This window comes from Temnothorax longispinosus, chromosome 7, assembly GCF_030848805.1.
Source record: "Temnothorax longispinosus isolate EJ_2023e chromosome 7, Tlon_JGU_v1, whole genome shotgun sequence".
Taxonomy (NCBI): Eukaryota; Metazoa; Arthropoda; class Insecta; order Hymenoptera; family Formicidae; genus Temnothorax; species Temnothorax longispinosus.
In genome coordinates, this window is record NC_092364.1 from 3445915 (window position 1) to 3473084 (window position 27170).

General features: G+C 42.9%; 3 protein-coding genes across 10 annotated transcripts; 1 reads left to right on the plus strand and 2 right to left on the minus strand.

Moving 5' to 3' along the window:
* Window positions 1-506: 506 nt before the first annotated feature.
* On the minus strand, window positions 507-13986 carry LOC139816893 (uncharacterized). 7 transcript variants are annotated; one of them, XM_071784711.1, is made up of 9 exons: window positions 13754-13986; window positions 11546-11665; window positions 7836-8168; window positions 7079-7162; window positions 4627-5968; window positions 2598-2693; window positions 2156-2508; window positions 1752-2077; window positions 507-1596 (listed from the first exon to the last, which is right to left on the minus strand). In XM_071784711.1, the coding sequence occupies exons 3-9, from the start codon at window positions 8120-8122 to the stop codon at window positions 1280-1282; spliced, it is 2805 nt and encodes a 934-aa protein (XP_071640812.1). In that variant the 5' UTR covers window positions 8123-8168; window positions 11546-11665; window positions 13754-13986; the 3' UTR covers window positions 507-1279. The 7 variants fall into 7 exon arrangements, with proteins under 7 accessions (XP_071640812.1, XP_071640810.1, XP_071640811.1 ...); XM_071784709.1 differs by lacking the exon at window positions 11546-11665 and having other exon boundaries at window positions 13754-13985; XM_071784710.1 differs by lacking the exons at window positions 11546-11665; window positions 13754-13986 and adding an exon at window positions 12926-13452.
* An 833-nt stretch (window positions 13987-14819) lies between these two features.
* Window positions 14820-17182, plus strand: LOC139816895 (cation-dependent mannose-6-phosphate receptor). 2 transcript variants are annotated; one of them, XM_071784718.1, is made up of 6 exons: window positions 14820-15048; window positions 15425-15521; window positions 15649-15858; window positions 15931-16137; window positions 16218-16295; window positions 16373-17182. In XM_071784718.1, exons 1-5 carry the CDS (start codon window positions 14900-14902, stop codon window positions 16272-16274), a joined length of 720 nt encoding a protein of 239 aa, XP_071640819.1. In that variant the 5' UTR covers window positions 14820-14899; the 3' UTR covers window positions 16275-16295; window positions 16373-17182. The 2 variants fall into 2 exon arrangements, with proteins under 2 accessions (XP_071640819.1, XP_071640818.1); XM_071784717.1 differs by having other exon boundaries at window positions 14822-15048; window positions 16218-17182.
* On the minus strand, window positions 17115-26847 carry LOC139816894 (hydroxypyruvate reductase). The gene is made up of 7 exons (XM_071784716.1): window positions 26689-26847; window positions 24406-24546; window positions 20484-20635; window positions 19534-19886; window positions 18849-19067; window positions 18191-18622; window positions 17115-17851 (listed from the first exon to the last, which is right to left on the minus strand). Exons 2-7 carry the CDS (start codon window positions 24538-24540, stop codon window positions 17607-17609), a joined length of 1536 nt encoding a protein of 511 aa, XP_071640817.1. The 5' UTR covers window positions 24541-24546; window positions 26689-26847; the 3' UTR covers window positions 17115-17606.
* Between the last annotated feature and the right edge of the window lie 323 nt (window positions 26848-27170).

Below are 27170 nucleotides of genomic sequence, written 5' to 3' on the forward strand. Positions count from 1 at the left end.
TCTCGTCCTCGTCTCGAGCTTCTCAATCGCGGAACGAGAGGAGAAAAGAGATAAAGAGAGAGAGAGATAGATGGAACCAAGGGAACGCGAAACGGAAGTTGTGTCGGAACTCGGCGTGTCTTTCCGCGCGCACGCACGTGTGTCGCGTGCATGTGCATTAGGCCTTCGTTCCGCGCGTAAGCGCGAAATCCCGAATCCGCGAGGGTGAGGTGAGCGGACGAACGAGGCAGCTGTCGCCATCTGCGCGATCGCGCGGGAACGCGGTTCCTGCGAATCGATCGAACCGCGACGCGGCGTGCGGGGTACGGTAGAGCGGGAGAGGGGAGGGTTTTTAATTTCCTCTCGATGATTTTTATCTCCGACGAGATAAAAAAAATATGAGAAATCTTCCTTTTTTTTATCGCAAAGTTTTTACGATACTTGGTCTAATTGGTCCTTACTTTACTAATCTATTTTAATTGGAATATAATATATATGTATAATAATATATATATTATATATCTGTGTCAATATCGAATATATTATTTTATTTTTCTCTTTCCATAAATTATAATAAATAACTCTTGACTGTGGTTATATATATTAAACAAAATATTTTACAAAAGTAAATAGCTTGTATGTCGCCACGTGTTCGATGAAGAGTGAGAAAAAGAGACAGAGAGATGTGTCACTACTTGTCTATTCAAAAGTAACTAGACATCTGAAGCGTTGCGCGTGTGTGTGTGTGTGTGGTGTATGTGTGTGATCTTTGGCGACCTCGACGACCTCGTACCTTTCGTATTCTCTTCTAGATAGAAACATTCCCCATGCGGCTGAAGTAACGAACGAATACAAAATATCGTCTTCTCTCATTTCAAACATGATCGTAAACGTATAAATTAGGTCTCGCAAAACATTACGTAAAAAAATAAATTTCATATAGGTCAAACATGATTCGCGGAAATAAATTTTCCACGTCGAAAGCACGTGTACATTGTCAATTGTGTTGAATCATCAATTATATCGATTTACGTATGCGTAATCTCTTTACGAAAGGACACTGCGCGTATGCGACGCTACGTCGAGAAACGTATTGCGGGAAGAGACACGATTATCGCCAATGAGGTCACGGTTGGACTTGTCTTAGGGAGAAGGGCCGCGCGAAACGGTCCCCCTCCCGTTTCTCTTTCAGTGTTTAGTCGCTTTTCAATACGTCAGAAGACAAAAGTTTTTACTAGGCTGAGCTGAGGTAACGAGAGAGGCAAGATGGTTGGTTTACTCTCTAAGGTATGGCGTAAGGTTACAAGTGAGAACTGTGAGGCTGTTGTTCGTAAAACAGTACGTAGGCTTCACTGGAAACGACCGATCGTGCTGACACGACGGACACTCGGCTGTCGTTATACTCATGCCATTCCCCCGAGTACGGGTGCTTGCAGTACGCGGTGTAGTGACCGGAGTACGTGGTGCCCGAGTGATTCGCGACCCCGTACAGATTGTACGTGCAGCCCGGAACTCTCGGGGCGGCAAAGGCACTGAGATCCAAACCCGTCAATGGAAAGTCCACCATCACGTTCAGCTTGCCGCGAAAGCGCTCCATCGGAGAGAAACGTTTCAAATCTAACGGATGGCATTAAGAAAAATATTTTTTCTTTCTTACACACAAATTGAGCTATCTCTATTAATAAAGCTGATTGGAATGAATATATAGTAATATAACTCGGCTAGTTTTATATATATAAATGTTCGTGTTAGATCGGTTAAAGAAAGGATACGAATAACCAAAATTTTCGGGAATTTCTGTATGCTGAAGCTCTTGGTGCACTTTCTTCTCATCTGACATTTAGAACATGTAGGCTTCTCGTCGCCGTCCAACACCTCCTCTCGAGTAAAATGCTCCAAGCACTGGCTAAGCTTCACCGTGCCGCTTCTGGCTGGTATCGGCAAGCTTAGGTCCCAGAACGGATCGAGGGTGACCGATACGTGATCGCAGGAGGTGCAACGTAAAGATGAACGTAATTGCCCGACGAAAACGTCGACTATCGTGCTATCCTCGCTGCGAATATACCGTTTCCAACTCTCCACCGCCTTCTGCATATCCCTATACATAAAGTAACAGCGTCAAGTATATGTATGTTGTCAACTAAATATATATCCCGTAAATATATAGCTTCCTTACGTGTAACTATCAGGTATGTCGCCGTGTATGGGTGGTAGCTTCGTGGTGACTCTGTTGACGTCCTCGTGCAAGCCCTCCAGCAAATATCTGAGAAACTCTTGAGCGTCCTGTTGACTATAGCCCATGAAACGTGGCGCAAATCTCTGTATCTGTGACTTGAGCGCGGTCGTGTTTACCACGTGATCACCGCCCACCTCCCACAATTCGTGAATCACTTGGCTGAACGCTTTGATCAAGGCGCCTTTCATACCGGACGTCGTGGTATTTATGTCGGCCAAGTGTTGTTCGTTTAGCAGATACTCTAATAGAGGTCTCGTGTTGCTCAAGCACTGGATCACGCTGTTCATGAAACACTAAAACGGTCGTGCGTATGTTAATGGGCTGTACGTAGCGGTAAAACTTTACAATAAAAATGACGTTTTGTGTTGAAGATGATACTCACTGTATTTCCGATATTCCTTAAGCCGTTTAGACCACATCGTTCGTCGCGAAGAGCTTGCAGACGACTACGCGCCGACCTGTTAGTCGGGCTTCCCTCCTGAAAGTAATTAGACAAATTAAATTTTCTACACAGGTACATACCGTGAAACTATTATCAATTAAATTTTGTTTCACAGAGTCCGTGTATCGTTGCAAATACTGTCGTCTTGAATCGTCCGTTGAAGTGTCCGAGCATTCATTCATCCATTCCGATCGGTAGAAATATCACAAGTCGCTCGATAAGGGGAGGCTTAAGCGTCTCACGATAGCAAACAAACTTGCGTCACACAAATGCAAACTGATAACGCGTTAGTAACACTTTGTACTTGTTAGGTACACACGTGTGAGATATATGCCTCCGTCAGGCCGCGTATTTATTAAAGTACACTCAAATGAAACAGGTCAAATGTAGCGCTTAAACTTAAGCGATTGATGAAAACAAAACGCGACTGTTATCGGCAACTAGCAATTTACAGAGAAGCGTCGTGATCACACGAGTACTCACCTGCGAACGCGCAAACGAGGATCGGACGATACGCGAAACGGCGGGCCGAGTTATCGCCGAATTACCGAGGCGTAACGAACCGATTCTTGAAGCGACACGTTTGGGAGGCCAAGTTATCAAAGGTGCCGCGATACCGAGAAAGAAGGCGTAAGTAAGCACGAGGGCTGTCACCGTCCACAGACACGACAAAGCCCATCCTATCGCCTGAGCGTGATCCAGTTTACGCGCAGCGACTGCTTGCTATCTCGGAAGGATTGGCGAGCGATACGACGCCGGATTAAAACTTTTATGTGCGTTACGCACAATCTGTCGTCCACCCGTCCGCGCAAAAAAAGCAACGTCATTTATTTACGTCACGTTTGTCAACGTCGTAATTACAAAGCGCTGCTTTAACGACCGTGATATCTTGCGATATCATTTTTGGCGAAACGCCAAAAGTATAGGATTCTCAGAAACGTGCTTTTTACGATTAAGATACGAGAACTTGGGATTTCCATTCTTTCTTCCTGAGCGAGATGAACTCGAGTGACTCGTGAACTCCATCCTGTTAGAAACAGTTCAAGGAGAGTTTACGGGAAACCCAGAGATGCGACTACAATCGCGATTATTCGTCCGAATCGATGCATTGCTGACGGCATCGGAGAATCCTCGCGCGAGGGAAGCGTGCGAAAACTCGGTCGACTACCGTAAATCACCACGGCACACTGTGGCTTCGAAATCCGCTGACAACGTGCCTCTATCTCCCGGAGAGTTCGAGAAGAAGAGAGAGAAAGAGCTCTGAGCTATTAATAAAACGCGAGCGACTGACTCCGAAGAGGCTCTAGTTGGTGACGGCGAGAGGGCAAAGAGGTTTCGCAACGAGACCGGGTGGGAAGTAAACGAATCGCGTGGCGACGGTATAGTTCTCGCCTAACGTACGTCGAGGCACGATTGAATCTGTGCATCGATAAATGAACAAATCAGTCTCAAATCTCCTTTCTAAAAGGAACATCACTCTCCTGTTACAGTAATACAATCACTTTACACAACGGAATCGATCTTCCGAGACATACGCTTCTCTAAGGATCTCTCTTTCACGCTTGATTCTGTGACATTGCAACTACAAATATACAAGCTCACACGTATAATTATATACACGGTATACATATTCCGTACGCCGTTAAGCCTATGTATATTCAGACAGTGATTATTTCTCAGCGATTCGATTGTACTTCGATCCATGCGAACACACGTTATACTCACGTCTTTGATGCTACGGTCGTGAGGTTCGTGATTGTCGATTTAAAATGTTACGAAATTTCACGGCGCAGCATTGACTGAGCAATTATGAAAATGACGGAGAAAGAAAACGTCATAAACGTAGAGATGATTATGAGGATGTTTGTTAATCGATTTGTTAAACGATCAATTAGTAAAGATCGAGAATTAAACGTGATCTATGCTGCTCCGCGTCAAAGCTGGTTACTTTCTCTATAAGCGCACTCACATATTGCTCGTTGACCCCACGATAGATACTCGGATGCGCCGTGGATGGATTCGTCGGTGACGATGTCAGATTGTTGCTCGCGGTACCCGAGAAAAGACCGGGCTGATCCGTTCTCCTCGACGTCGAGGGGATGGACGGGTCGTCACCGTGCGTGACGGACGGTCTACCGGCTATGTTGTCAATCGTTCCGTCAAAGCCGTTCTCCGTGCTACTGGACACGCTGTTCTCTTCCCCGCCATCTTCGGGAATGTCCCGATCGCTGACGCGATCGCGTTGCAGAAATGTGACGATCGGCGTGACATTCTCGGCGCCGCGCGTTACCTCGTCGCTTGTCGTGATCTCGGCATTCTCGGCTTCGTCCTTCCCTCCTGTCAGCTTGTCCCGAGCGTTGTTATTGATCAGCAGCTCGGCGTTATGAGAATTAGTAGCGAGGTTAGTTAACAGGTCAAGGCTATTGACACCGATCAAACCACCACCACCAGCGGCAGGGGGTGAGAGAACGTTACGCTTAGCGGATGAGACCTCGTCTGGTCGGTGGCGACGCTGCTGGTGGAAGCGGTGGTGGCAATTGTTGAGATTATCGTCGCCGTTCGCGTCGTCGCCGTCCCCGTCCTCGTCGTCGTCTTCGTCCTCGTCGTTGTCGTCGTCGCGCTCGTTGTCGTTGTTGTTAACGCCGTATCCGCACGCGATATCCTCGTCGTTGCCGTCGCGCCCCCTGTCGCCGATGTTGCCGTTGTTGTTATGCTGATCGTCGTCGTCCTTGGTACCGTCGTTCTCGTCGTCGTCGTCGGTCGGTTTGTGAGTAACGTGATCGTCGACGGTGGTCGTTACCTCGGCGAGAGACACAGCGCTGTCCGTGCGTGCATGTCCGACGGTGGTGAGCACCGTGCTGTTCGTAGGCGGTCTTCTCTTGCCGGACTTGGACCATAGACCGGCCGCGCTACCAGTAGCCACGGACGAGGAGGAGGACGACGAGGAGAGCGAGGACTCCAGGCGGAGATCCCTACGCTCGACCTCGCGCTCGTCACCGCCAAACAACTCGTTCAGGGACGACGACGTCGAGCGGTGCCTCCAGTGATGCGCGCTGCCACCGCTCGCTTGTTGTTGACGTTGAATACTGGGCACGTAGCCGGCTGGCGAGTACCTGCTGATGATGTCGGCGGCCGCGGCGGACGCGTCGACGCTGCTGCGTTCCCTCGAGGACGCGGACGAGCTGACCGAGGCGCTCGTGGACGAGATGTATCTGCCACTACCGCTGCCGCTGGTGCCGTTAACGATCGTTGTCGCTAATGCGGCGCCGCTGCTGCCGCCCGTTTCGCCGTACGACGACGACGAGACTGACCTGCAAAATTCGCCCGACATAAGAATATTGCGGTCATCGCGTTTCGTCGGACCGGGCCTGTGGCCAAGGTCCCCTGCTCCCCTACCGCGATCGCGTTATGCAACGCGCGCGAGTATAGATGCCGTTCTTCGGTATCTGGCGGAGGGACTCGCGCGCGTTGCAGAGGCTACTGAGATACAAGCGTTTCCGCCGCCAGCGACGCTACTTCTACTTCGAGGTTTGGAGGTCACTAAATCAGACCCGCGACACCGTTTGCAAAAGCGCGACAGCCTCGGAACGCCGACGCGCTCGTACTAGATATTTAAATATATTCTCATGGGGGAATAACGCGGCCGCGAGATCGAGAATCCAGGGTGGAGTGCGTCGTCGGGATCTGAGGAGAGAAAATCTGTGCGACACAAGGGTATCCGGGACGCGAACGCGCCCTGCCCACACACAGGCCGGATAATCTCGCGAGGTCAAGGTCCACGACTACATTCCGTAGCGCGAGCGTGCTTATTTAAAATCGATAAATGCGGCTAAGTACGCGTGCTCTCTCGACGAGCATAACACAGCTGCGCGAATTTCAATGGTGCTTTATATCCCGTCTGGGTCCCCGCGTCCGTCCCTTCGACAGAGAATTCAGAACGACGGCAAGATGCATTGATTAACGGCACCGAGATAGGGCTATCTGACCCGGAATAACAGGTAGCAGACCTAGCGCAGACCAGTTTACGCTGACCTCGACCTTTAACGTCGGACTAATGCCAGTTACCCAGGTCACATACGAATGGGGATCTACATGTCGGGTCTGCCTTCGTAATTGAATTATAGTGACGTGAATATAAAGGTAAGTGACGCGCGAGACTTCCAGACGTTCTATACAGCAATGAACAGGTGCGATATCATTAGAAGGTGGAAAACAGACATTACTATGTATTATTAAAGGAATAAAAATAAAGCGATATTCACTTTACAAAACTATTTAGTAGAAAGTTATCTCAAGGATACGAGTTTGATATTGATTAGCAGCATCTGCCTATCGTAGACATCTCAATTCTCTACTCCGTAAGTATCGGGTTAGTTTCGTTATCTCCCTAAGGTCTACATCCTATTTCGAGGATCGCTCACCTTGCGGGTGAGCAGTTGGATCGACTGTACTCCGACGAGTAGTTCCTGCGGACGCTCGTGCCGGTGGAGGCCGACGAGTAGAAGCTGCGGGGCCGATCGAATGTATATAAGCACTTTGACAAAATTCTAATTCAATATTTCGGGAGTTGCCATCGGCAGCGCGCGTTGACTTTGTACATTTGTCTTTCGACGATACCACCGGAAACTTGTACCTTTCACCTTCCTGCATTTAATTTCACGTTCAGTCCAACCGCAAGATCCGTCAGCCGAGGAAAGAATTGCGACAGCGCGCGTGACGTCTTACATATTTAATTAAAGACTTTAATCGCCAGATTTCATGTAGATCGATGTAGGAAGGAAAAGTTTTGCATGCATCGTTTAGCATGATTGCAAGGTACGCTCCCTCGACTCGGCGGCACCTTGCCGTTCAACCGTGTCTACTTTCTCCACGTTGTTAACCGCGCGATAAATATTACATCGGTACGACTAAACGACACGTTCTTTTCCCGATCGGCGCGAAGAATACGAGAAAAAGAAACTTTACGCAGAAGTCAAAATAAGAATCACGCGGATAAGCAATAAAGCTCGAACATTCAACTTCACGTATTTGAGTTTACACGTTATATGTTGCTTTACAACAAAATTCATACATTTAAGTCGCAAAAGCGGGAAACTGACTCGCCGAGGGTTTACTGAGAAATTCCCCGAACTGCTGACGATCGTCATTTCTGTCGGGGAATACTAACGAGATACTGACCTTCCTGGCGCGCAATAGGACCGCCTGTACTCCGAGGAGATGTAGTTGGAGCGCAAGCCCGTGCTCGTGGACGACGTGTAGAAGCCGGTGGGCCGGTCCAGGAGCGAGGACGTGCCGGTGGAGCGGTAGGTGTTGAACTTGGACGTCGTGCTGCCGATCGTGGAGGTGGTGGTGCTACCGCTGCCGGTGCCGCTGGAGTACCTCCGGCTAGGCGAGTGCGGTGCCATTGGGCTGGTGCTGTACGAGACCGCTACGGCGCCCGCTTGCCCGCCACGATGATACGACATTGTGCGCTGCGGGTCGCCGATCTCCTCGAGCTTCTCCGTCGAGTTCCTGAAATTCATTTTACTGCACTATTCTCACGTGACTCTAAAAAAAAAAAGAATATATATGAAGTAAAAATGAATATGCGCGTAAGAGGGAGAAGAGCTTTGTCAGCGATATTAAATTCTTCGCGACTTCGAGACGGAGAGATCCTCTCGCGCGGATCTCTCGGCGTTCTCTCCAGCCTCCCGCGGAGGGATCCTCCGACCGCGGCGCGCGAAACGCTTCTTTTTCTCGTAACTCCCAACAAACAACAAGACGAAACAAAAATAATCTCACAACGTCCCCTCGAACTTGATACTTTCGTATATGAAATAATTTACTCCTAAACTTTACTTTACCCGCTTTCACTTCTCGCAGTCGAAAGATCGATATCCGCGGATAAGAGGTCTACTTCGAGAAGTCAGATCGACGACGACTTTTCTTTGAAGGGGGAAAACTAAAAAAAACTCGAGGAACGCGGGCAGCACGTCGCGCGAGAATCTCTCCCGCGGCAATCTGAATCTGATAATCGCTCGCACCCGCACGCTCGTATCGCGGGCGGCAGAAGACTCATTATCAGTCGGCACACACGCAATACGTGCGTTAACGTAACAATTTCGACCGAGTGCCATTATCGATAATTGCCCCGCGCGGTGATATAACGCCGGCCTTCGTAACGCGATTGAAAATCGCGCTGAGATGTAAAACGAATAAAACGAATTGTGCTCTCAGCAGCGCAACGGGGCTTAATTCGGGCTTTACCTCCGTCCCTCGCGTTCGAGTGTATCGCGTCACCTTGCCCTCCTTTTCTACGGAATTTCTCTAGAGATTGTTATATCCAGCAGAGAGAGAGATATGGCGGTCGGTCGAGAGCTAATCGCGTCACATCGTATACATATACACGCTCGATATCGGTTCGAGAGAAGACGTCAATCAAGTAAACAGAAATGTACCAATATACGATCGGATTGGATCTCTTTTGTATCTAATAATATTTTCCGCGCGAATGTACATTTGCAAATTCTAAAGATACGTATTAGTATCGGTATTGCTAAATTAATTATCATTTTAATTATGTAATCGTACTATTCTAGCTGCCGCCTGAGACTGCATCTCAAGACCAATAATAGTAATTGGCGTGTAATTTACTAAACAAAAAATGTACATAAATTCACGCAGAAAATATTATTCGGCACAAAAGATCCAACCTGACCGTATATTAGCACATTTTCTATTTACTTCATTTACTTGATTAATTATCATAATGTCATGCGTCACTCATTATGACGCATAAGTCACTTTTTTGTAAAAGGATATCTTACGTTTCGCCGCTGTTCACCGATCGTTCGCTATATGATCGTCTCTGTGAGTAATCGTCGCAGACGAGGAAACGTTCCGCTGGCGAACGGAAGAAACGCGCGCCTCGCGATCCTGCCAAACGACGGCGTCGCGGCGTCGATAGGACGCGAATCCGACGCCCGCGGGGGCGATTTTTCTCCCGCGATCTGGCAGCCGTCCCGCTTTTCCGTCCCGCGCGAGTCCGACGCGCAGTTAGAGAACGCCGGAATCCAATATAAGTATAAACCGCGTCGTTTCGGATTTCGTATTACGATCTAGGCGCCGACGCGCGTCCGCCACGCAACCTCGGAGCGGCGAATTCGCGACACGTGTCAGCAGGGACGACGCGGGGCGTCGCGGGGGAAATACCCGCACCGGGTGATCCCCGATTACGTGTCGAACGGGCGAAGCCGGAAGCGCGAGGAGAAGAAAGATGTATGGATGCAGGTCATTTAAATCGTATAGTATCGCGGACGATAAACAGACTCGAGTCTCGAAAGATTAATGTCCTTTGGACGGCCAACAATTATTATCGCGTTAACGTCGCCCGGCAATGAGATCCGTATATTGTTCGAACGGGCGCGTGCCCCTCTTTTCCCGCGTGAATTATTGTCGTCCGAAGATTAACGGGAGATTAAGGAAGGGCGTTTGCGAGCGGATTCCGTGACTCGGATTACGATTCAATTAGATTACGTAAGGCGCGACACACGAGTCGTGACATAACTCGGTGCGTCGGCGCGTTAATTAATTAATTAATTTCGACGACGATCTCGACGATCTATCGCCGCGTCCGTTTACCGGCGTTTAACCGCGAGGCGGAGAAAATGTGGCGTGATCGCGCGTCCGCTCGATGTGTACCTTCGTATTTAGATGTGTATTCAGGGATTTGGCTTTGGGTTCGCGTAGGTGGTCGGGAAAACGTGGAATTATCGGAAACCGTGTGACGCACAAACACACACGTGGAGTATCTAGGGTTCAACGTTCTGTAAAAAAAAAAAAAATAAATAAATAAGGAAAAGCACGCTCACTCTTGCAAGAGGAGTAACGCTGAAGACCGCTCGATTCGCGTTAGCACAGAACGATAGATTCGCTTAACGCGTGTACATGTGTGCGTATCGACGACCTTACGGCTTCATCGAAAGAGTGTATACGCGCTTACATAGAAGCGTACAATCGATATCCTATCCTCCACGCCGAGGACGTAAACGAGACGGAAAAAACATTCGCTCTCGCGTATCCATCCCTGGTGCCGGATACAGTCGAACAACTCGAGAACGCTCGTCTCTCCTCTTCTTTCCCCAGTTTCTCGCGACGCGGACAGAGACGGGGAGATAGCGTGCAGTGCCGATCGATGCATCGGCCATCAAAAAGTCAACGAAGTCGACGGAACGCACGCACGAGCGGACGTCCGTCTGTGCGTCTCCCCCGTCCCCGTCACCGAAGTCGCGGGGCCGAATAACGCGTGAAAATTTAAGTGCGCGGTCCAGCGCGCCGCGGCCCGCGATACGTAAATAACTTTACGGCCACGCGTTTCTCTCCCGCGGGTACACCTCTCTCTCCGCTTTCTTTTTATATCTCTTCCCGCGATCTCGGAAAGGTTGTATTAATAGTGCGCAGGAACTATGAAAATTTTTGGCCATCGTCGTTGTCGTCGTCGTCTCGGGATCGCCTCGATGAAAATCCTCGTGCCACGTATACGTCGCCGCGTAATGGGAATCGAAAAACCGCACGGTCACGATCCGGCCGCGGCCTTCGGCCTCGCCGAAGCCCGAACGGTGCGGACCGTCGCGGAAATCGGACGTCGCGGTGGGAAGGCGACCGGCGGGCTGCTGCTCGCCGCGCGGGTCACGATCGCGAATCCCCGAGGCACGTTACTTGACATTACAGGCAACCCTAGAATAACATGATTGATTGGTTCCGTGTTATACACGAGACTTGGAATTCATACAATTTTGGAACTCACGTTTCGCATTATTGGTAACCGTACAATTTCCGAAGGCATTTGCTTTCTCCGAGTAATTATTTAAAAAAAAATTTTTTTAAGTAAAATTGTTATAATTTTTTACCGTGCTATTCGAGAGAGACTCCGTGCAATTCGAGTACCGTGTTATTCAAGGGTCACCTGTATATCTTCCTCTGTTCTTGAGAATGCCTCGTTGGGAGGAAAACGGTCTGGCGCCAGACTCCTAGAAAAAGGAATCTGTACGGTCAATATTAACCCTCCACGAGTGGCCATGTATTTTTACTGCCTTCGGAGTGGCAATCAGGTCATTTGTGTTTTCGAATCTTCTCCTCTTGAACTGCTCGAGAAAGTCTCCAAAAAGTATCGAAACTTTCTTCCACCTTCCACTTGAAGACTACACAGCTGTTTTATGAACAATAAATTGCTAAGTATTTTGTTTTTGAACGAAGAAACGAGTGCTTCTTAGAATGGCCCGGACACAAATGCCCCCATTGCTACTCGAAGAGTTAATTGCGTGTAAGAATGCATATGTAATATCCATTTATACTAATGTGGATTAGCTTTAATCTCGGTTTAGTTGATTTTTTTATCTTTTTCTTACTCATACGTTTATTTCTACCAATGCAGATTAGCTTTAATCTCGGATTAGTTGATTTTTTTTATCTTTTTCTAGATTTAAGAATTAGAAGAGGATAACAAGTTAAACAGAGATTAAAGTTAATCTACATTGGTAGAAATGTACATTAGAACTAGAAAAAGATGCAAAGCAAGATAAACCAAGATTAAAATTAACCTGCCTCGATAGAAACGGACACAAGTCGGGTTTCCGCAGAAACTTTCAAAAACCGAAACGACTGTACACGTTATCTGACACGAACGTCAACATATTTTATTTTGCCGACGCACGTTGCGTTGACGTTGCCGATTACGCTTCGCGACGGTCCGTGACTTCCGTCCGTTCTTCCGCGACCTTTCCCTCCCTCTTACGCAGCGCGACAATTAATTGTATGAAGCCTAATCAGCTCAATTATTATTTCTTCTTTTTCCCGGAGAGAAACTGACGTACGGGACCACGTCGCCCGTTTCGACAGCGCGCATCCGCCTTTTCTTTTCCTTTTTCTTTTTAATATAAATTAATAAAATAATTCGTTTCGGACGCACTCGCGGGAGGGGACGGCGAGGGCGACCCTCGCGCGCGCGTATCGATATCCACGAATATTTTTATCGAACGCGTCGACGACCGGGTGACCTAACCCCTCCTCGGGGTCGGAGAACGGCGTCTTCTGGTGACGCAGAGAAAAAAAGAGGAAAGAAAGGGAAGAAACGTTGAAAGTCACGCGAATCACAGATACACACACATACACGTGCACACATATCGCGTGAATCGTGTCTTGCTATAGATACTTCAAGACCTTCAAAAGACACAAGCGCCTATACCTATGCGGCAAAAGTCAATCAGGTTCGACGAAGGGAAAATACTCACGATGTCGACGGCGACGGGGAACGACGACGATGACGATGAACAGGGCGCGGGTTCTCGCAGCCTTGCAAAAAAACACACCAGGAAAGGGAAGATTCGCGACCGAGGGGGAGCCCGTCCCCGGTTACCGCGACTCACACCACCCGTGACCGTGACACCTAGCAACCGCTCGCGTTATTTCGCTCGTATACGTCCCGCCCGGACGTGCGATTTCCCCAAAAGAAGGCGGGGGGGGGGGGAAGGGGGGGTAGGGCAGGAGGAAAACGGGAAAGAAAGAGCGGAAGAATGATATGGAAAACGAAAAGAAGGAACCTGCTGCCGGGCGGACGCGAGCGGACCGCCGCTGGTCACGAGAGCGACTCGGGGACGCGGATCGGCGCGGCGCGGCGAGACTGGCCTGGCCATCGTCGACGGCGTCGACGCCGGCGGCCGGGCGGAGGGGGCCGGGGCCGGGACCATCCCGACGGTGGTGCCGACGCGGTGACGTCACCCCCGGGAACGTCCGCGCTCCGCGCTCCGAATTCCAACGGGTCGGTAAGGCGCGCGCGGGTGCACGGCGAGGAGACACACGACACGGGTCGATCGATCCCCTCTCTGCCGGAGCGCGCCGCGACTCCGCTCCGGAACGCGCGCGCCTCCGCTCGCTCGCTCCGCTCGCGCGGACGCACGTATGTATCATCTATACATGGATGTAGTATGCACGAGGGAAACGCGGACGTGTCGTCATTCGTCATGCCTCACACACACAGACACACACGTCACGCTCGGCGGTGCACCGTCGCGACACCGTCGTGCACCGATATGCCGAGCGGGTTTTCCGGGCGTATTTACCTCTCGCCGACAGCTCCTGGCGCGATCCACGCTCCGACGCTCGTCGTATCGGTCGTGCCGCGAAATTATCGGCACTGATACGGCAACAATGCGCGCGCGGACAAAATGGCGATACGTGGTGGCCGATTTCCGCGTTGACAGTCATCGGGATCCTTCGCGCGTGCGACAACGGCAGCGGCGGCAGCGGCGACGACGATGATATGATGGCGGTAGCGGCGGTAACCGCGTTTTGTTGCGCTAGCGCAGAGCGCAGCACGAGAAACCCCAACGCGTATACCTGACGTAGCGCCGGAAGTCGCGGCGCGCCAGTTGGATGTTGGATGTGCCGGAAATGACATTTGGTTGTAATCGGCGTTTGAAGATTGCCCGCGAAAATCTCAGTCGATTTATTGAGTACAAAGTTACAAAATGCATATTATTGCATATACATTTGTACGTGTATAACGGCCTATTTTGAGACATATTTTAAATATTTCTTTGTAAAGTATTTTTGTAAAGTAAGAAATAACTGAAGTAGACGTTTAAAATAATAAGACACATTGTATAAATTGTATGTCATATTCACATGTCAAAACATATAAATTAATAAACGTATTTATAATTTATAGTTACAAATAAATAGAAATATAATTATAATCTTATATATGTATATCAGTGTAAATAATAAAAAATAATAAAAGAGAATTTATAATGAAGCTTTTGAAATTATAATATTCGGAGTTTTCGATTTGTTCCATCTCCTATCTTATTATATTTTTCTGACTTTGTGTCGCTAGTTATCTTCTATTTTTTACCCAATTATATTTTTTTGATACTTTTGTCGATTTTCGAAAATTAAAATTCCAAGGATTAAGTTTTCAAACTTTTAATTTTATCAATTCTTGGAATTTTTTAATTACTTCACTCTTGCTATTTTGTCAATTTTCGAAAATTTATAATTTCGTCGGTAATTGATGTTTGACAATTGATAACACCCTAATCTTACATTTTATCTACGACCGGTTATTTTTTAGAGAATTGCATATGAACGACATCTACTTCGCGCGAACGCCATCGCGGTTGTCGTCTGACTCACTTGTCGAGGGTGCGAAATACGAGTGAATACGAGCGAACGTCAACAACGGAAACAAACCCGGGGAAGATAAGATGCGCTGTTCTAATGCGATTGTCGTGCTTTCGTTATTTCTAATATCGTTCTGCGATCTGACGTCGTCGGAATGCACGCAGCTGGCACCTTGCGTCTGCTCGTTACCGGACGGCCACTATTACAATTTGACCGGCCTCGCTAACGCAGAGTTGGTAGATCACGAGCTATTTAACCTCTCCGTCCTCCGACTTCCCTTTGTGTTTTGCGTCGTACGAAGTATCCGTTATATCTCGTTCCTAAAAACAAAAGGGGAAGAGTATTAGTACAAATCTACCCTTTTGTGGCAAGAAAGCTTATGAAGAATTGCTTAAACAAACGATGAACAGAACGTCTTAATTTTATAAATTTTGTATACAATATAGAATTTTTGGTAGTTATTTCAACATTTATTTTTTATTTTTCCACGCATAACATTCGATGCTTTTGGATCTTCGTACCTAAGTCTTCGATATTTATTTGAAATACATTTGACATTTAGAACAGTTTATTATAAAATATTAATTGCTTAATCAATTCATTTTCAGACTATTGGTTGCTAATCAAGATCATTGGACAGCATATTTTCATCCGTGCACAAATGTAAAAATGAAAAATACAATGTGCAATGGAACTGAAGTATCGGTAAGATTGAAGACAGTTTTGGTCAATTAAGAAATGCATTGTTCCGTTATTCGCCTATTTTCCACGTAATGCCTGTGTATTTTCTTGTAGTATCTCAGTTATAAATATTACTTATATATTCTTGCAGCTATGTATGATGTACAACAATACGGACAAAAATAGAACACTAACTGGGAAAGTAGAAGAGACGCAAATGAAATTGTCGACTAAAGGCCCTTTTCCAATTTTTGAAATAGATTCTCAAGATGGCAACAAGTTGACGATAAATATTGTATGCTTTCCGGAGGATAAAACGAGTTTTTCATTGGATTCTCCGAGTCCCGACTCTAAAAACTTTGTAAATAGCGATAATACTGCTTATTATTATCATAATAGATCATGTATGCAAACTAACTAATAATATTTACAGTTTTTCAAGTTGGTATCGCCATACGGGTGTAAGATAGCACCAGAAAAGGGATTGTCTACGGGTTCCGTCTTGGTTATCTTGTTCTTCGTCATCGCTGGCGTATACTTCATTGGTGGTATTATAGTGCTGAAAACATTGAGGGGAGCAACAGGCTGGGAAATGGTGCCTAATCATGATTTCTGGTCGAAGCTTCCTTCACTAGTCAGAGTAAGTGGCTATGATTCTTCTGGTAAGACGGCAGCTGCTATTCTATCTGATCGAGAACATTATCCTTTCGTTATTTGCAGGACGGCGTCGTCTTCACCTTCAATTGTTGTCGTGCAGACAGTTACGAAAGAATATAATGCGACGTCTTTGTTAAACCGGTTCGATTTAATATTTATTAAGCGCGCGCTTTTGTTGCAATTTAGTGTATTATAAATAGTCTTTTTTTGTATTCCAGATTATTTTTCTATCTTTACTCTTGCTTGTATTAACTGCAAGACTGCATATTTATCTACCAGAGTTTATAATAGTTAAAAATATCCCCCTTCGTCATATACATTGATTTGGTAAATTGTTTGCAATTAGTTTAAGTCTTATACTGTATCTCTTTAACGTCGGATTCCGTTACTTTCATTATCTGTTTATCTTGTTAAAAAGTACAATGTATATACATTGAAAAATGTGATATTCCATTACGCTATGTCACGTGCCAATGTTATATTTTTTTTTACAAGACAGACATTTCAATTCGATTTGATGCAAAAACAATTTATACATGTACAATTATTGCAAGCTGTATAATGAACACCTGAAATCCGAGAATAATTACCAAAGAACTCGTTGGTTTTTCCGAACATTGGATGTGCTTGTTTCAAATTACAATTTACATTGAAAAACAACGATAAAAGCGATTGTGAATCACATAAGTTAGTATAAATAATGTACGTTTGTAGGGTAACATATTTTGACATTGCAAGGGCCTAGATGCTAAAATCGGTTATTCTCATATGCTATTTTTTTTCATAAGAATTTTTCTCTATAAATATATTTTTTATAGACTTTTTACCAACATTAGTGAAGCTACACAAGATCAGCTTTTTAAATTAGAATAGTTCTTATCTCTTTTATACAAACTATGTAGCTATAGTTTATATACAGGCGCTTAGACCCTTGTACAGCCAATAACGACACGGAACTGGTGATTTGATAATGTGATGTTTTATTAACAAAGTCTCTAATAATACAAAAATATAAATACCTATATGGACACATTTTATATATCTTTTTTTATATTTCTATGTGTGTATGTGTGTGAAAAGTGTGATTTATTTACTAACGATTAATACGTTGTATATAATCAAACGAGAATATTTCACTATATTTCTTTGTAGTTTTCTCATCCTAAAGAAAAAAATACTTATCGTAGTGTGTATTAGTAATATTGATTCACCTCGTTTTTCTTAAATCATCTACTTTGACAATCAGATAATAAATAATGATGTTACAAATGGAGTTTATATAATTTATAATTAAAAAAGATGCATATTTCTAGAGTAGCATAAGAGCTCCCCGCATATTTGGTAGCGGTCGGACAATACTGGATTCTTCAAAATTCGGGCCTCCGCATTTCCCCTCTCTTCTCAAGGATCACTTATTGTCAATATGCCGCTCGTGGAAGCGCGCGGACGCGTTCAAAAGCTCTCGATCTCGTCCACTTGGATCGGGACCTCCCGATCGGTTTGAATGATGACCCAGCTGCCGTTAGCGTTCAAATTGTGGATGTTGATGCCTTTCGACGAGAAAACGTTCACAATGCTGGCGAGATCCTGCACTCGGTTCGCGCGATATAAGCAAATGTAGTCCCTGAGCACGATGCCGTTGGCAAAGACGGCGTCGTCTAGAGCGAGCAACAGCGACTGATTGTCACGCACAGTTCCTGTAATATACACAATTATATCAGTAATGTGTGTGTATGTGTGTGTAATTTTCAATTGTAGATGTATTAGAATAATGTGTTTCATTCTATTGATAATTTTTCAACAGATACTATAAGTGTAATATATACACAAATAAATACGATTAATTAAAAAATTTTTAATCTACAGAAACTTGGGAAAATTCTGTCTCGACTGAAATTCTAGATAGCTCTTTAAGAATTCTAATTACTCTTAACATTTTAAGTGATAATAGGAAAAATAAAACAATTCTAGCAATAGAATTCTTGCAAATAAATCGAAATTCATTTTTTTCATGATACTAAATTACGATATATTACCTTTAATGATATGTTCTCCAACTTTTACAACGACCGCTTTATTGTCATCCTCGATGTGGCCCTCTTGCAACTCTACGCCGATGTCTTGCGCCAGAGTGGGTGCGTTAACTAGATTCAAGCCGTTCTTCGTCTGGCCGGTTAATACGCCGACCAGAACGGCTGTATGAATGAACTGTTTGTCCTGCATGCCGTTCCCCACGGTGTGGCTGTGAATGACTGTGTTCAGCTTGCCTTTGAGGAAGCGACCGGCCAATTGACCCAATTTCTTCGACAATACTATCCAAGGTTCGTTCTCGATCGTCATAGCCGCAGATAAGACCGGGGCGTTTACGATACCGGTGACGGCGTACTCCGTCGACTTGCCCGACAGAGCCAAGAATTGCTGGGCGATTTCTACCGCTACTCGTTGCTGGGCCTCCGCCGTGCTGGCACCTGCAATCGAATAAATTTGTTATCTCCATTGTTTCCATAATTGAGTCGTTCAAAGTTAAAAAGATATGGGAGAGAGTACGCTGAGTTTTTTTTTCTATAATATTTAAACGAGTTAATGAAATATAAAAGGAATATCAAATTGATGTCGAAATGATAGTTTCAAATAAATTGTTTTAATTTAATGATATTTGTGACATATAAATTTTGAATAAAGCGTTGTACACACCGAGATGAGGCGTCGGAATGACTCTTGGATGTTTAATGAGCTCTAAAGTGATCGCATTCTTCGGCGGCTCCTCCACGAAGACGTCCAAAGCTGCTCCGCCACAATGGCCGGATTTCAATGAATTCAAAAGAGCCTGCTCATCAACAATACCGCCACGAGCGACATTAACGATGTATACGCCTTTCTTGCATTTTGCCAGGGTCGTTGCGTTTATCAAATCTGCAAACAAAGCACGATTGAGCATACATTTTTTATGATACGACAAAATTTTACTCTCCAATTATTCTCAACATGCATAATTTTTTTTTAATAAAAAATTATTAAGATTATTTATAACTACTCCGATACGGAGTATCCAATTAAGTTTTATAGAATTTAATTAATAACATCTTTATGGCTGCATATATATAGATGTATATGGATAGTATAGATTGACGTAAGAGATTTATCGTTCTTTTTCAATTAAGTTCCCTTCAAAATAAAGTTTCTGAGTTTTTTAAGAAATTGAAGAACTTCTTTTCACACACACACACACAAACACACACACACACACACACACACACACAGATGGAAAAAGTGTGTCGAAGCCATTGCTTCTACTCTGCTTAAAAATTCGAAACTCCGTGTTTTTCTTTCTCGCTTTGACCTTTCAGCATCAAATTTAATATATTCAAACGATTCGTACTTCTGGTTTGAGGTATGAGCGGCGTGTGAACGGTGATGTAGTCGGCGATAGGCCATATCTGCTCCAGACTAAGTTTCCTGATGCCGAGCTCGGCGGCGGTCTCGTCCTTCAAGATCGGATCGAAGGCGACGATATTCATGCCGAAGCTCTGCATTCTGTAGGCTACCTCGCGGCCTATGCGACCCATTCCGAGGATCGCGAGGGTCTTGCCGGACAGCTCGTATCCGGAGTACAGTTTCCGGTCCCATCGGCCCTCCTTCAGCGATTGTGCGGCTTGCGCGACGTTGCGCGCGAGGGAGGAGATCAAGGCGCATGTTAGCTCGCAAGCGCTGATACTATTGCCTCCCGGGGTACTGCAATTATAAAAAAAAAAGAATGAAATTATGTGCCAGACATTGTAATTTGTAGGTTCAACCACGAAATAATTGTGATATTTTTTATTTTAGTCGCTTTTGTGTTACTTGAGTTTGATTTCGATTATAGAGACCCCAGTAACAGCAGTGACGTCAAATGACGTCTTAATGACGTCTAATTGACGTCTTAATGACGTCTTGCTACCTGGGATAATTCAAGATTCAATTAATTAAATAAATCGTGCAGAGATGCTAATTAAATAACTAGTCTGGCGAAAGAAAATTTCTTTTACTATTTGACGGGATTCCAGCAAACCTTGTAAAATAAATTATTGGAGAACCATTATATAAGAGTCTTTCAGGCGAAAAAGAGCTGAGATTGAGAGGCGCTTTTTAACTACAGCTTTTAACTACTCTTTTCTCAAATCGATTTTTACCATTTTTTCGAATAAAACGTCAAATGGAAGTTTCTCGTTTAGAATTGATACACTTGAGAAGACCTGTTATGCCAAATTCTCGTGGTAAGAAATATACTCTATTTCTCAACTTCTTTATCTGTATTACGGAGAAGATAGAAATTTGGGATTGTATACGTACTTTAATACGATTACTCCTTTACGTGTGGCAGCTTGAAGATCTATGTTGTCGACGCCGGTACCAGCTCGTCCGACCACACGGAGATTTGGGCAAGCGGCGAAAACGTCCGCCGTCACTTTGGTTTCAGATCGGACAATAAGGGCATCGTGATTCTGTAGAGAGTAAAAATATATATTTTCATTTTATCTCCAAGAATAATTTAAAAATATAATGTAAATTAATAAAATTTTATTTAGTAAATGGCAATTTAGCTTAATGAATCTGTACTTGAAAAGAAAGAAGTGATAAATTATCGGTATTACTGAGGCGTGCATATCTCTGTTACGTAATATATTATTTTAAACACAGGAATTAAGTCTCGTAATTTATTTAGAATATGATAATAGAATGTAATCCGAATTAAAATTTCCAGCCACGTTTGAAGATATTATAAAACATAACCAGCCTCTACGTTGCAATAAAAAATTGTTTTACATATTTTTTAACAGAAAGTGTTTATATAAATATCTACATTACGTCGCATACAAGTTTCAAGTCGACCGAATTTATTTGTCTTTTATTATTTATATCATGAAAGTAAAATTTTAGATCTTGTCATTTTGTTTAAAATTTTTCTGGGTTAAAAAAATAGTTTCTGAATTTATATCGTTTTATTTGTACCGAGAGCGCGAAATAAGTAAAAAGAAATGTATATAGGCTATATCTGTAGTAGCTCTATGATTAGGAAATGTGATTCAGCTGATTGCTTATTTGTGACCACAGTTTCTGAACTTGTGCAAACTGGTTACTGAACTTGCGCAAAGTGGAGAGAAATATATTCCATGTCTAATCTCAGTTCAGGCCTCAGTATAATTATCCGCGTAAAAATATAGAGATAAGGATAACCGCGTGCGGTCGCATGGGCGTCTGTCGAAGTTATTTTCTTCGAATCGATCCATATTTCTCTAATCGAACGAACTCGCAGACTACGTGAGCTGCAATACACGAAAACAAAGTATCGAAACGACATTATGTAATATATACGTAAAACATGTTTAAAAGATACTTCATGCACCGATTAATAATAACTTGCGACACGAAAGAGAGATACCTTTTATATATTAGTTTAGAAATGTGTCAGGCGAAGGAATGATTCTCTTTTGCGAGAAAAAAATTCGAACGTGAACATAAAAGAAATAAAAATAACAAAAAGACTTTTGGCAATCGTAACATTCTCTAATTTTGATAATTAAAAATTCATAGCTTCGTAAAATAAACCTCTATTAGTTTTTCTCAGTTGACTCGTTTTTCGTATATAATTTTTACTTTCTCTCTTTAGAAAATCTTCTTTCTTTTCCTTGAATCTCTATTTGCTCTTTACTTCGAATTTTTTTCTCATCTACGTTTTGTGTACCTAGGAGAGACTCTGCAAAATCTTCAATTTCTCCGAATTTCTTTCGAATTATCTACGTGCGCCAGGAGTTCTTAGCTGCGTTACAATTTCTTTTTATCTTTATACCTCAGCTTACGTTACAACGAATGGCTCGCGACACAGATGCGACGCGGGATGCTTTTTATTGGATTTTCTGTAAAACGAGAGGACGTGGTCCAGTCCCCCAGACGGAAGGTAAAGAGAAGAAATTGAGAGCGGGAACCTAACAGACTCTATTGAGAAATGCGAATGGCGAGCGGGATAGAGCAAATCTCCTTGTACGGGCGCCCATGTGTGCATGCGCACATGCGGAGCAAACCGGTGGTACAACGACCCGTCGCAGCTAACCGGTATTCGCGCCGGCCGAGTCAACTGGATATAACCGGATCGCCGACTCGAACGCGAGCAATTAAGAGGCGAAAGAATAAACAGGGATAGAGAGAAACTCACAGGAGGGACAGAGACAGAGGAGAGGGAGAGGAAAAGAGAGCAAGACGCGTCCCACATGCTACTTGCATACACATTACGCATTACGCCCGTATAAAATGATTGCATTAGGTCGAGAATGTCCTGCCTTAAGATAGATTGGTGTTTGTCAGACACGGAGCAAAATTTATCCGATCTAGGAGAATGGAAGTATTTTCTACGGAATTATTTTTAGTTTGGACGAATGTATCTGAAATTTAGATTTCGACGATTACAGAAAAATATATAAATGTACATACATAATTAGAAAATTAGAAAATTACTACAAAATGTGAAGTGCGAGGACGAGTTGTTTTTCATAACGCCAAAAAAATATAATCTTTTCGTCTTAAATTAATTAAAATTTTTTAAATGTATTAGTTACATTTTGAAAATCTCAAACTATGTTTATGTAAAGTTATAGCGATTTTTTTCAGTATAAAATGGATTTATTATGTTATTATGTTAATATTCGCAAATAATTATGGTTGGAGATAACTTTTTTGCTAATTTCAATAATAAATGTATAAAAAAAATATACTACTGTTAGATTTATTTTCCTCTCGTTTAGTACTTATAAATAACTAGAATAGTACTAACTAGCAGTCGCCCAGTCAACGAAATATTATAAATTAATTACGTATTTTTTATTTACGTATATGTATAAAAGAAAACGACAATTTTGTCAATTTTTAAAAATATATGTTTGGCACGGAATAGCAGGATGATGTCAATTTATATAAAACAGAACCCATCCTTACGTAAGTTCAATCGGCTTATCGAAATCCGGATTACGCCGGATATCGGCGTATACTATAAAGCGTATACTATAGAAAAAAAATATTTGCAGATAGTATTTGATTGGCAGAATCGGTTTAGCGCGTGAACGAAAACGAAGCCTATTTATCCACGATGAAACACAGTTTGACTGTAATCGCACAATTTTCTGCATTTTGCTATAAAAATATATATTTTCGTGTCTGCCATCTAACAATAAAAGCATCTAAAAAATTTGACTCGTGTACAGACTTGCGTTTGAAAAATATTTCTACATATCTTTGCCGCATAACTTCTCGACGGGAGATTCATTATTATAAGTGTGTTTATCTTCCGCACACAAATTCCAACGCAGTCTAATGTTATCGATGACTCGATGAATCTCCTCATCTGATATCTGATATTTTTCACTCGATCGCATATCGATAAAAATCGTGATTTCAATTGCCAATAACTACTCTTGAGAGAAGATAAATCGCGCGATTTTTTGACGATTAAATCGTTATTTTCTATAATTTTATCCACGAATGTGGGTACACTTTACTAATCAATATCTGAGATGAAAAGTACAATGGATGCTTGTAGCGATTATACCAGATTATACCTCATTGTACTTTGATTGCTTATCGTTAAAATCTACTGCTTATCATATGCTATTTCGAAACGAATAAATCTTGAAAGCTTCATAATACAGATATTACTCGATAATAAATGGATACAAATGTAGCAACAAATTTTTCTTAAATTGTGGATATTTTTTCGATTATGTTACGATTAGATAATCGTTAAAATAAAAACAATGATTGAGTCCACGGAATCCACGGAAGCAATGACTGCAGCTAGTAATTCATAAATGTGTGCTGCCTTTAAAATAAATCAGGCTTAAAATTAGTTTTATGAGTTCAGAAGTATAAAAGAAAGTTGTAAAAAGACCGATGTCTTCAATTGGGAACAATCAATGTCATCTTGCGATTAAAATTTAGAATAGTCTTTAAGAATTTAGGGTCAGAACGTTGTGGAATATTAGAGAACGGGGAAAGGATCGAAATAACTTATTAAATTAATTCCTTTCGAAGTTTTAGAGTTTAAATTACGTTCTCTCTCCATAAAGATCGCCCCGTTTTTATAACCAATCTTCGATATCGGATATTGAGCGGAATATATAACTTTGTGTAAGATGAACCTTCATCAGACGGTTCACTTCGGTTTAATAAATCTCAGGAACGTGCTCGCTATTCCATGCAGTTTTGCGGCATTAAATTCACCCACCTGCAGCTCGTTGATTAGCTCATCCTTCGGTAGCCTGTATTTCGTGGTTACCGGAATACCGTGCTCGGCGAGCAGCGCCCCGCAAGACTCGTCCACGGGATCGCTTATGAGAACGCTTCTGAAGTTGACCGACATGTTATCCTTGAACAAACAGAGCGCCCTTGAACACCTTATTTATTCTGTCTCATTGAATACAGAAGAACCGCTGATCGCGGCGCGTTCCGACGCGGCGACGTGATCTCGATCGAACATTTCCGCGTGGCATAAATCGATTAAATTGCTATTTTTAAATACTGATTGCTAATAATTGCTATGTTTTCTAGAGATTTTATATGCAAGCATCGTTTTCTAATTCGTTTACAGAAGAGGTTTACGATCGGTTGACTGATCGAAACGTCCGTAATTGATAGCAAATACGCACTTTTAACGGTTGACAAGCATCGCGAATATATTCTTTGATTTTTATTAGATATAAATCGACATCGATGATAGACAATTATCGATTGTTGGATCAAATATATCGTAAGCATAATGATTGTTGATAGATGATTGCTGACAGTCAAAGCTATATCTCAATGATTGATTAGAAGAATATTTTTAAATAATTGTAATTAATTATCTATAAAATAAAATAAAAAATTTTGAGGATTAAAATAAAACAACGTGCTTCCTGTTCTAAATGTATTGTCACACGCCTAATCTGCTCTTTTAGGAATTGATGTTCATTATCGGCAGTTTTCATCATTCTCTTGGCTGTTCGAGCTTCTTTAGTGCTTTCAAGTTTTTTTTTTAGAAACGTAGTTTCTAGAAGTTTCTAGAAATGTAGTTTTGGGCCCCATCTGGCCCCTAGCTTTCCAACGGCCGTCCGATAACCATAGGATAAATTAAATGTTTATATTGACCTGAGCGTTTGCTCGGAATTCCGAGCTAGCGTGCGTCGTCTAAAACGTTCAAAAATGTCTCTCAACGTGTGTTGTAAAATTTTAAGAAAAAATTTCCGTACGTAACAATTTATATAAAAATAAATGTAAATTTGCACTGAACTAAATGTTAAAAATCTAGATTTTAATCAATAAGACTAGATGTTCTGTCGGTTTTTAATATAGTCATAATAAAAGGGTGACATTTTCTGCATTTTCAAGAAAGAATCCAGAAATTGGCAAAAAATAAATAAAATAAATATCATTCTTTACAAAAATTTAAATTTATTTAAATATGTTAAGAATATAGTTATATTATATGTATGTATAACATTTAATAAATTAGTGATAAAAAGTCAAATAAAAATTCTATTAAAATCTCCTTCGAATAAAACAACGAATAATATTCATTATTTATTCATCATAAACTGACGAGATTCGAGAAGTCTTTCGTTTTCAGTAATTTAAAGTAAATAATCATTAATATCCCGATATATAGTTTCACAAGAAACAATTCTAACAATTAATTTATATCAATTATAGAACAGTTAGTATTTTCCACTTTAGAAATAATATTTATATACCTTGGTTTGTAAATAAAAATAATATCCATATATTTTGACTAGATAGGATGTGATGTGATGGGAAAACAGCACCATGTACGGAAATTGTGTAATTAATCGCTATATGTTCTTATGTAAGATCACGTTTAATAAAGTATTATTCGAAGAAATAACTCGCCAATTTATTCAGTCAAGAATTATTAGAGAGAAACGGGACGTCGCTAGTTGCTAGTCAGTGAGAGTTACATAAGCAAAATAGGTAGATGCACACTTGTTTCCAGCTTAGCAACACCAGAGATTCTCTATCGTCAGTCAACGTATATTTTAACTAATCTTTCATGTTAAATATCAATCTAAATGGATATATAAACTACAAGGTAACGTTATTGGAGCGACGCTTGTCAAACGTTACAAAGTCATTGGTGTTTGCAAAATATTATGAAGGCCTGCTTTTCAGAGCTTTTTCCTTATACAATTTTATATAAATCATAAGGTAAAGACCGCGCTTGACGACAATAATGACCGCAAAGTGCAAATTCGAAAAGCAATAAGGTTCTAAAAGTGTTAAGTCTTCGAAAATTTTTCCCTAAAATTGTACCGCTGTTACGTTACACGTTACTTCGCGGAAATATGGTCACCGGCAAGATCTCCCGGATACTTCGCGAATTTTTATTACGTTACATTTTTACGTAACGCCGGCGACGACGGAAAGGTCAGCAACAAGTGTCAGATTTTTCCGGAACGGCTTCCCGTGCGCGGCGTGATCGACGAGCCGAATTTAAATATGTGCGGGGACCTACCTCTTCGGTGTCTTTCCTCGTGCTCGTGAAAAAATTCGCAATACGCTGCCAGCGGCTTTCGCAGATGAACGTGGACAAAATGAGAACTTCGAAGTTCCGCAGCTGATGTCGCGCGTACGATGGTCCAACCGTAAACTGACTCGTTGTACTGTCATTTATCTTCTTATAGCAGAATCCCCACTCACACGGACGATCATGCCATGAGTAAATTGTTGAGGGCTCCCTCTTCCCGGCTGCTCCGCTCGCCGCGCCGGCGAGAACCGCTCGAGTGTGTAACGCATGCATTCGGTGTCACGAATGCCCTCACCTTGCTTGGATAGGCATTTTCAGAACGCGTTCAGATATAATTATGTCTATTCGCGATTTAATCTGTTGACCCCGCATTTTAGCCGGAAACATTCCGTCAATAACGTTCAGTTTAGACAATTTCGACACTTTGATATCGTGCGTCTTCACAATATCATTCTTATCGACTATTTTCG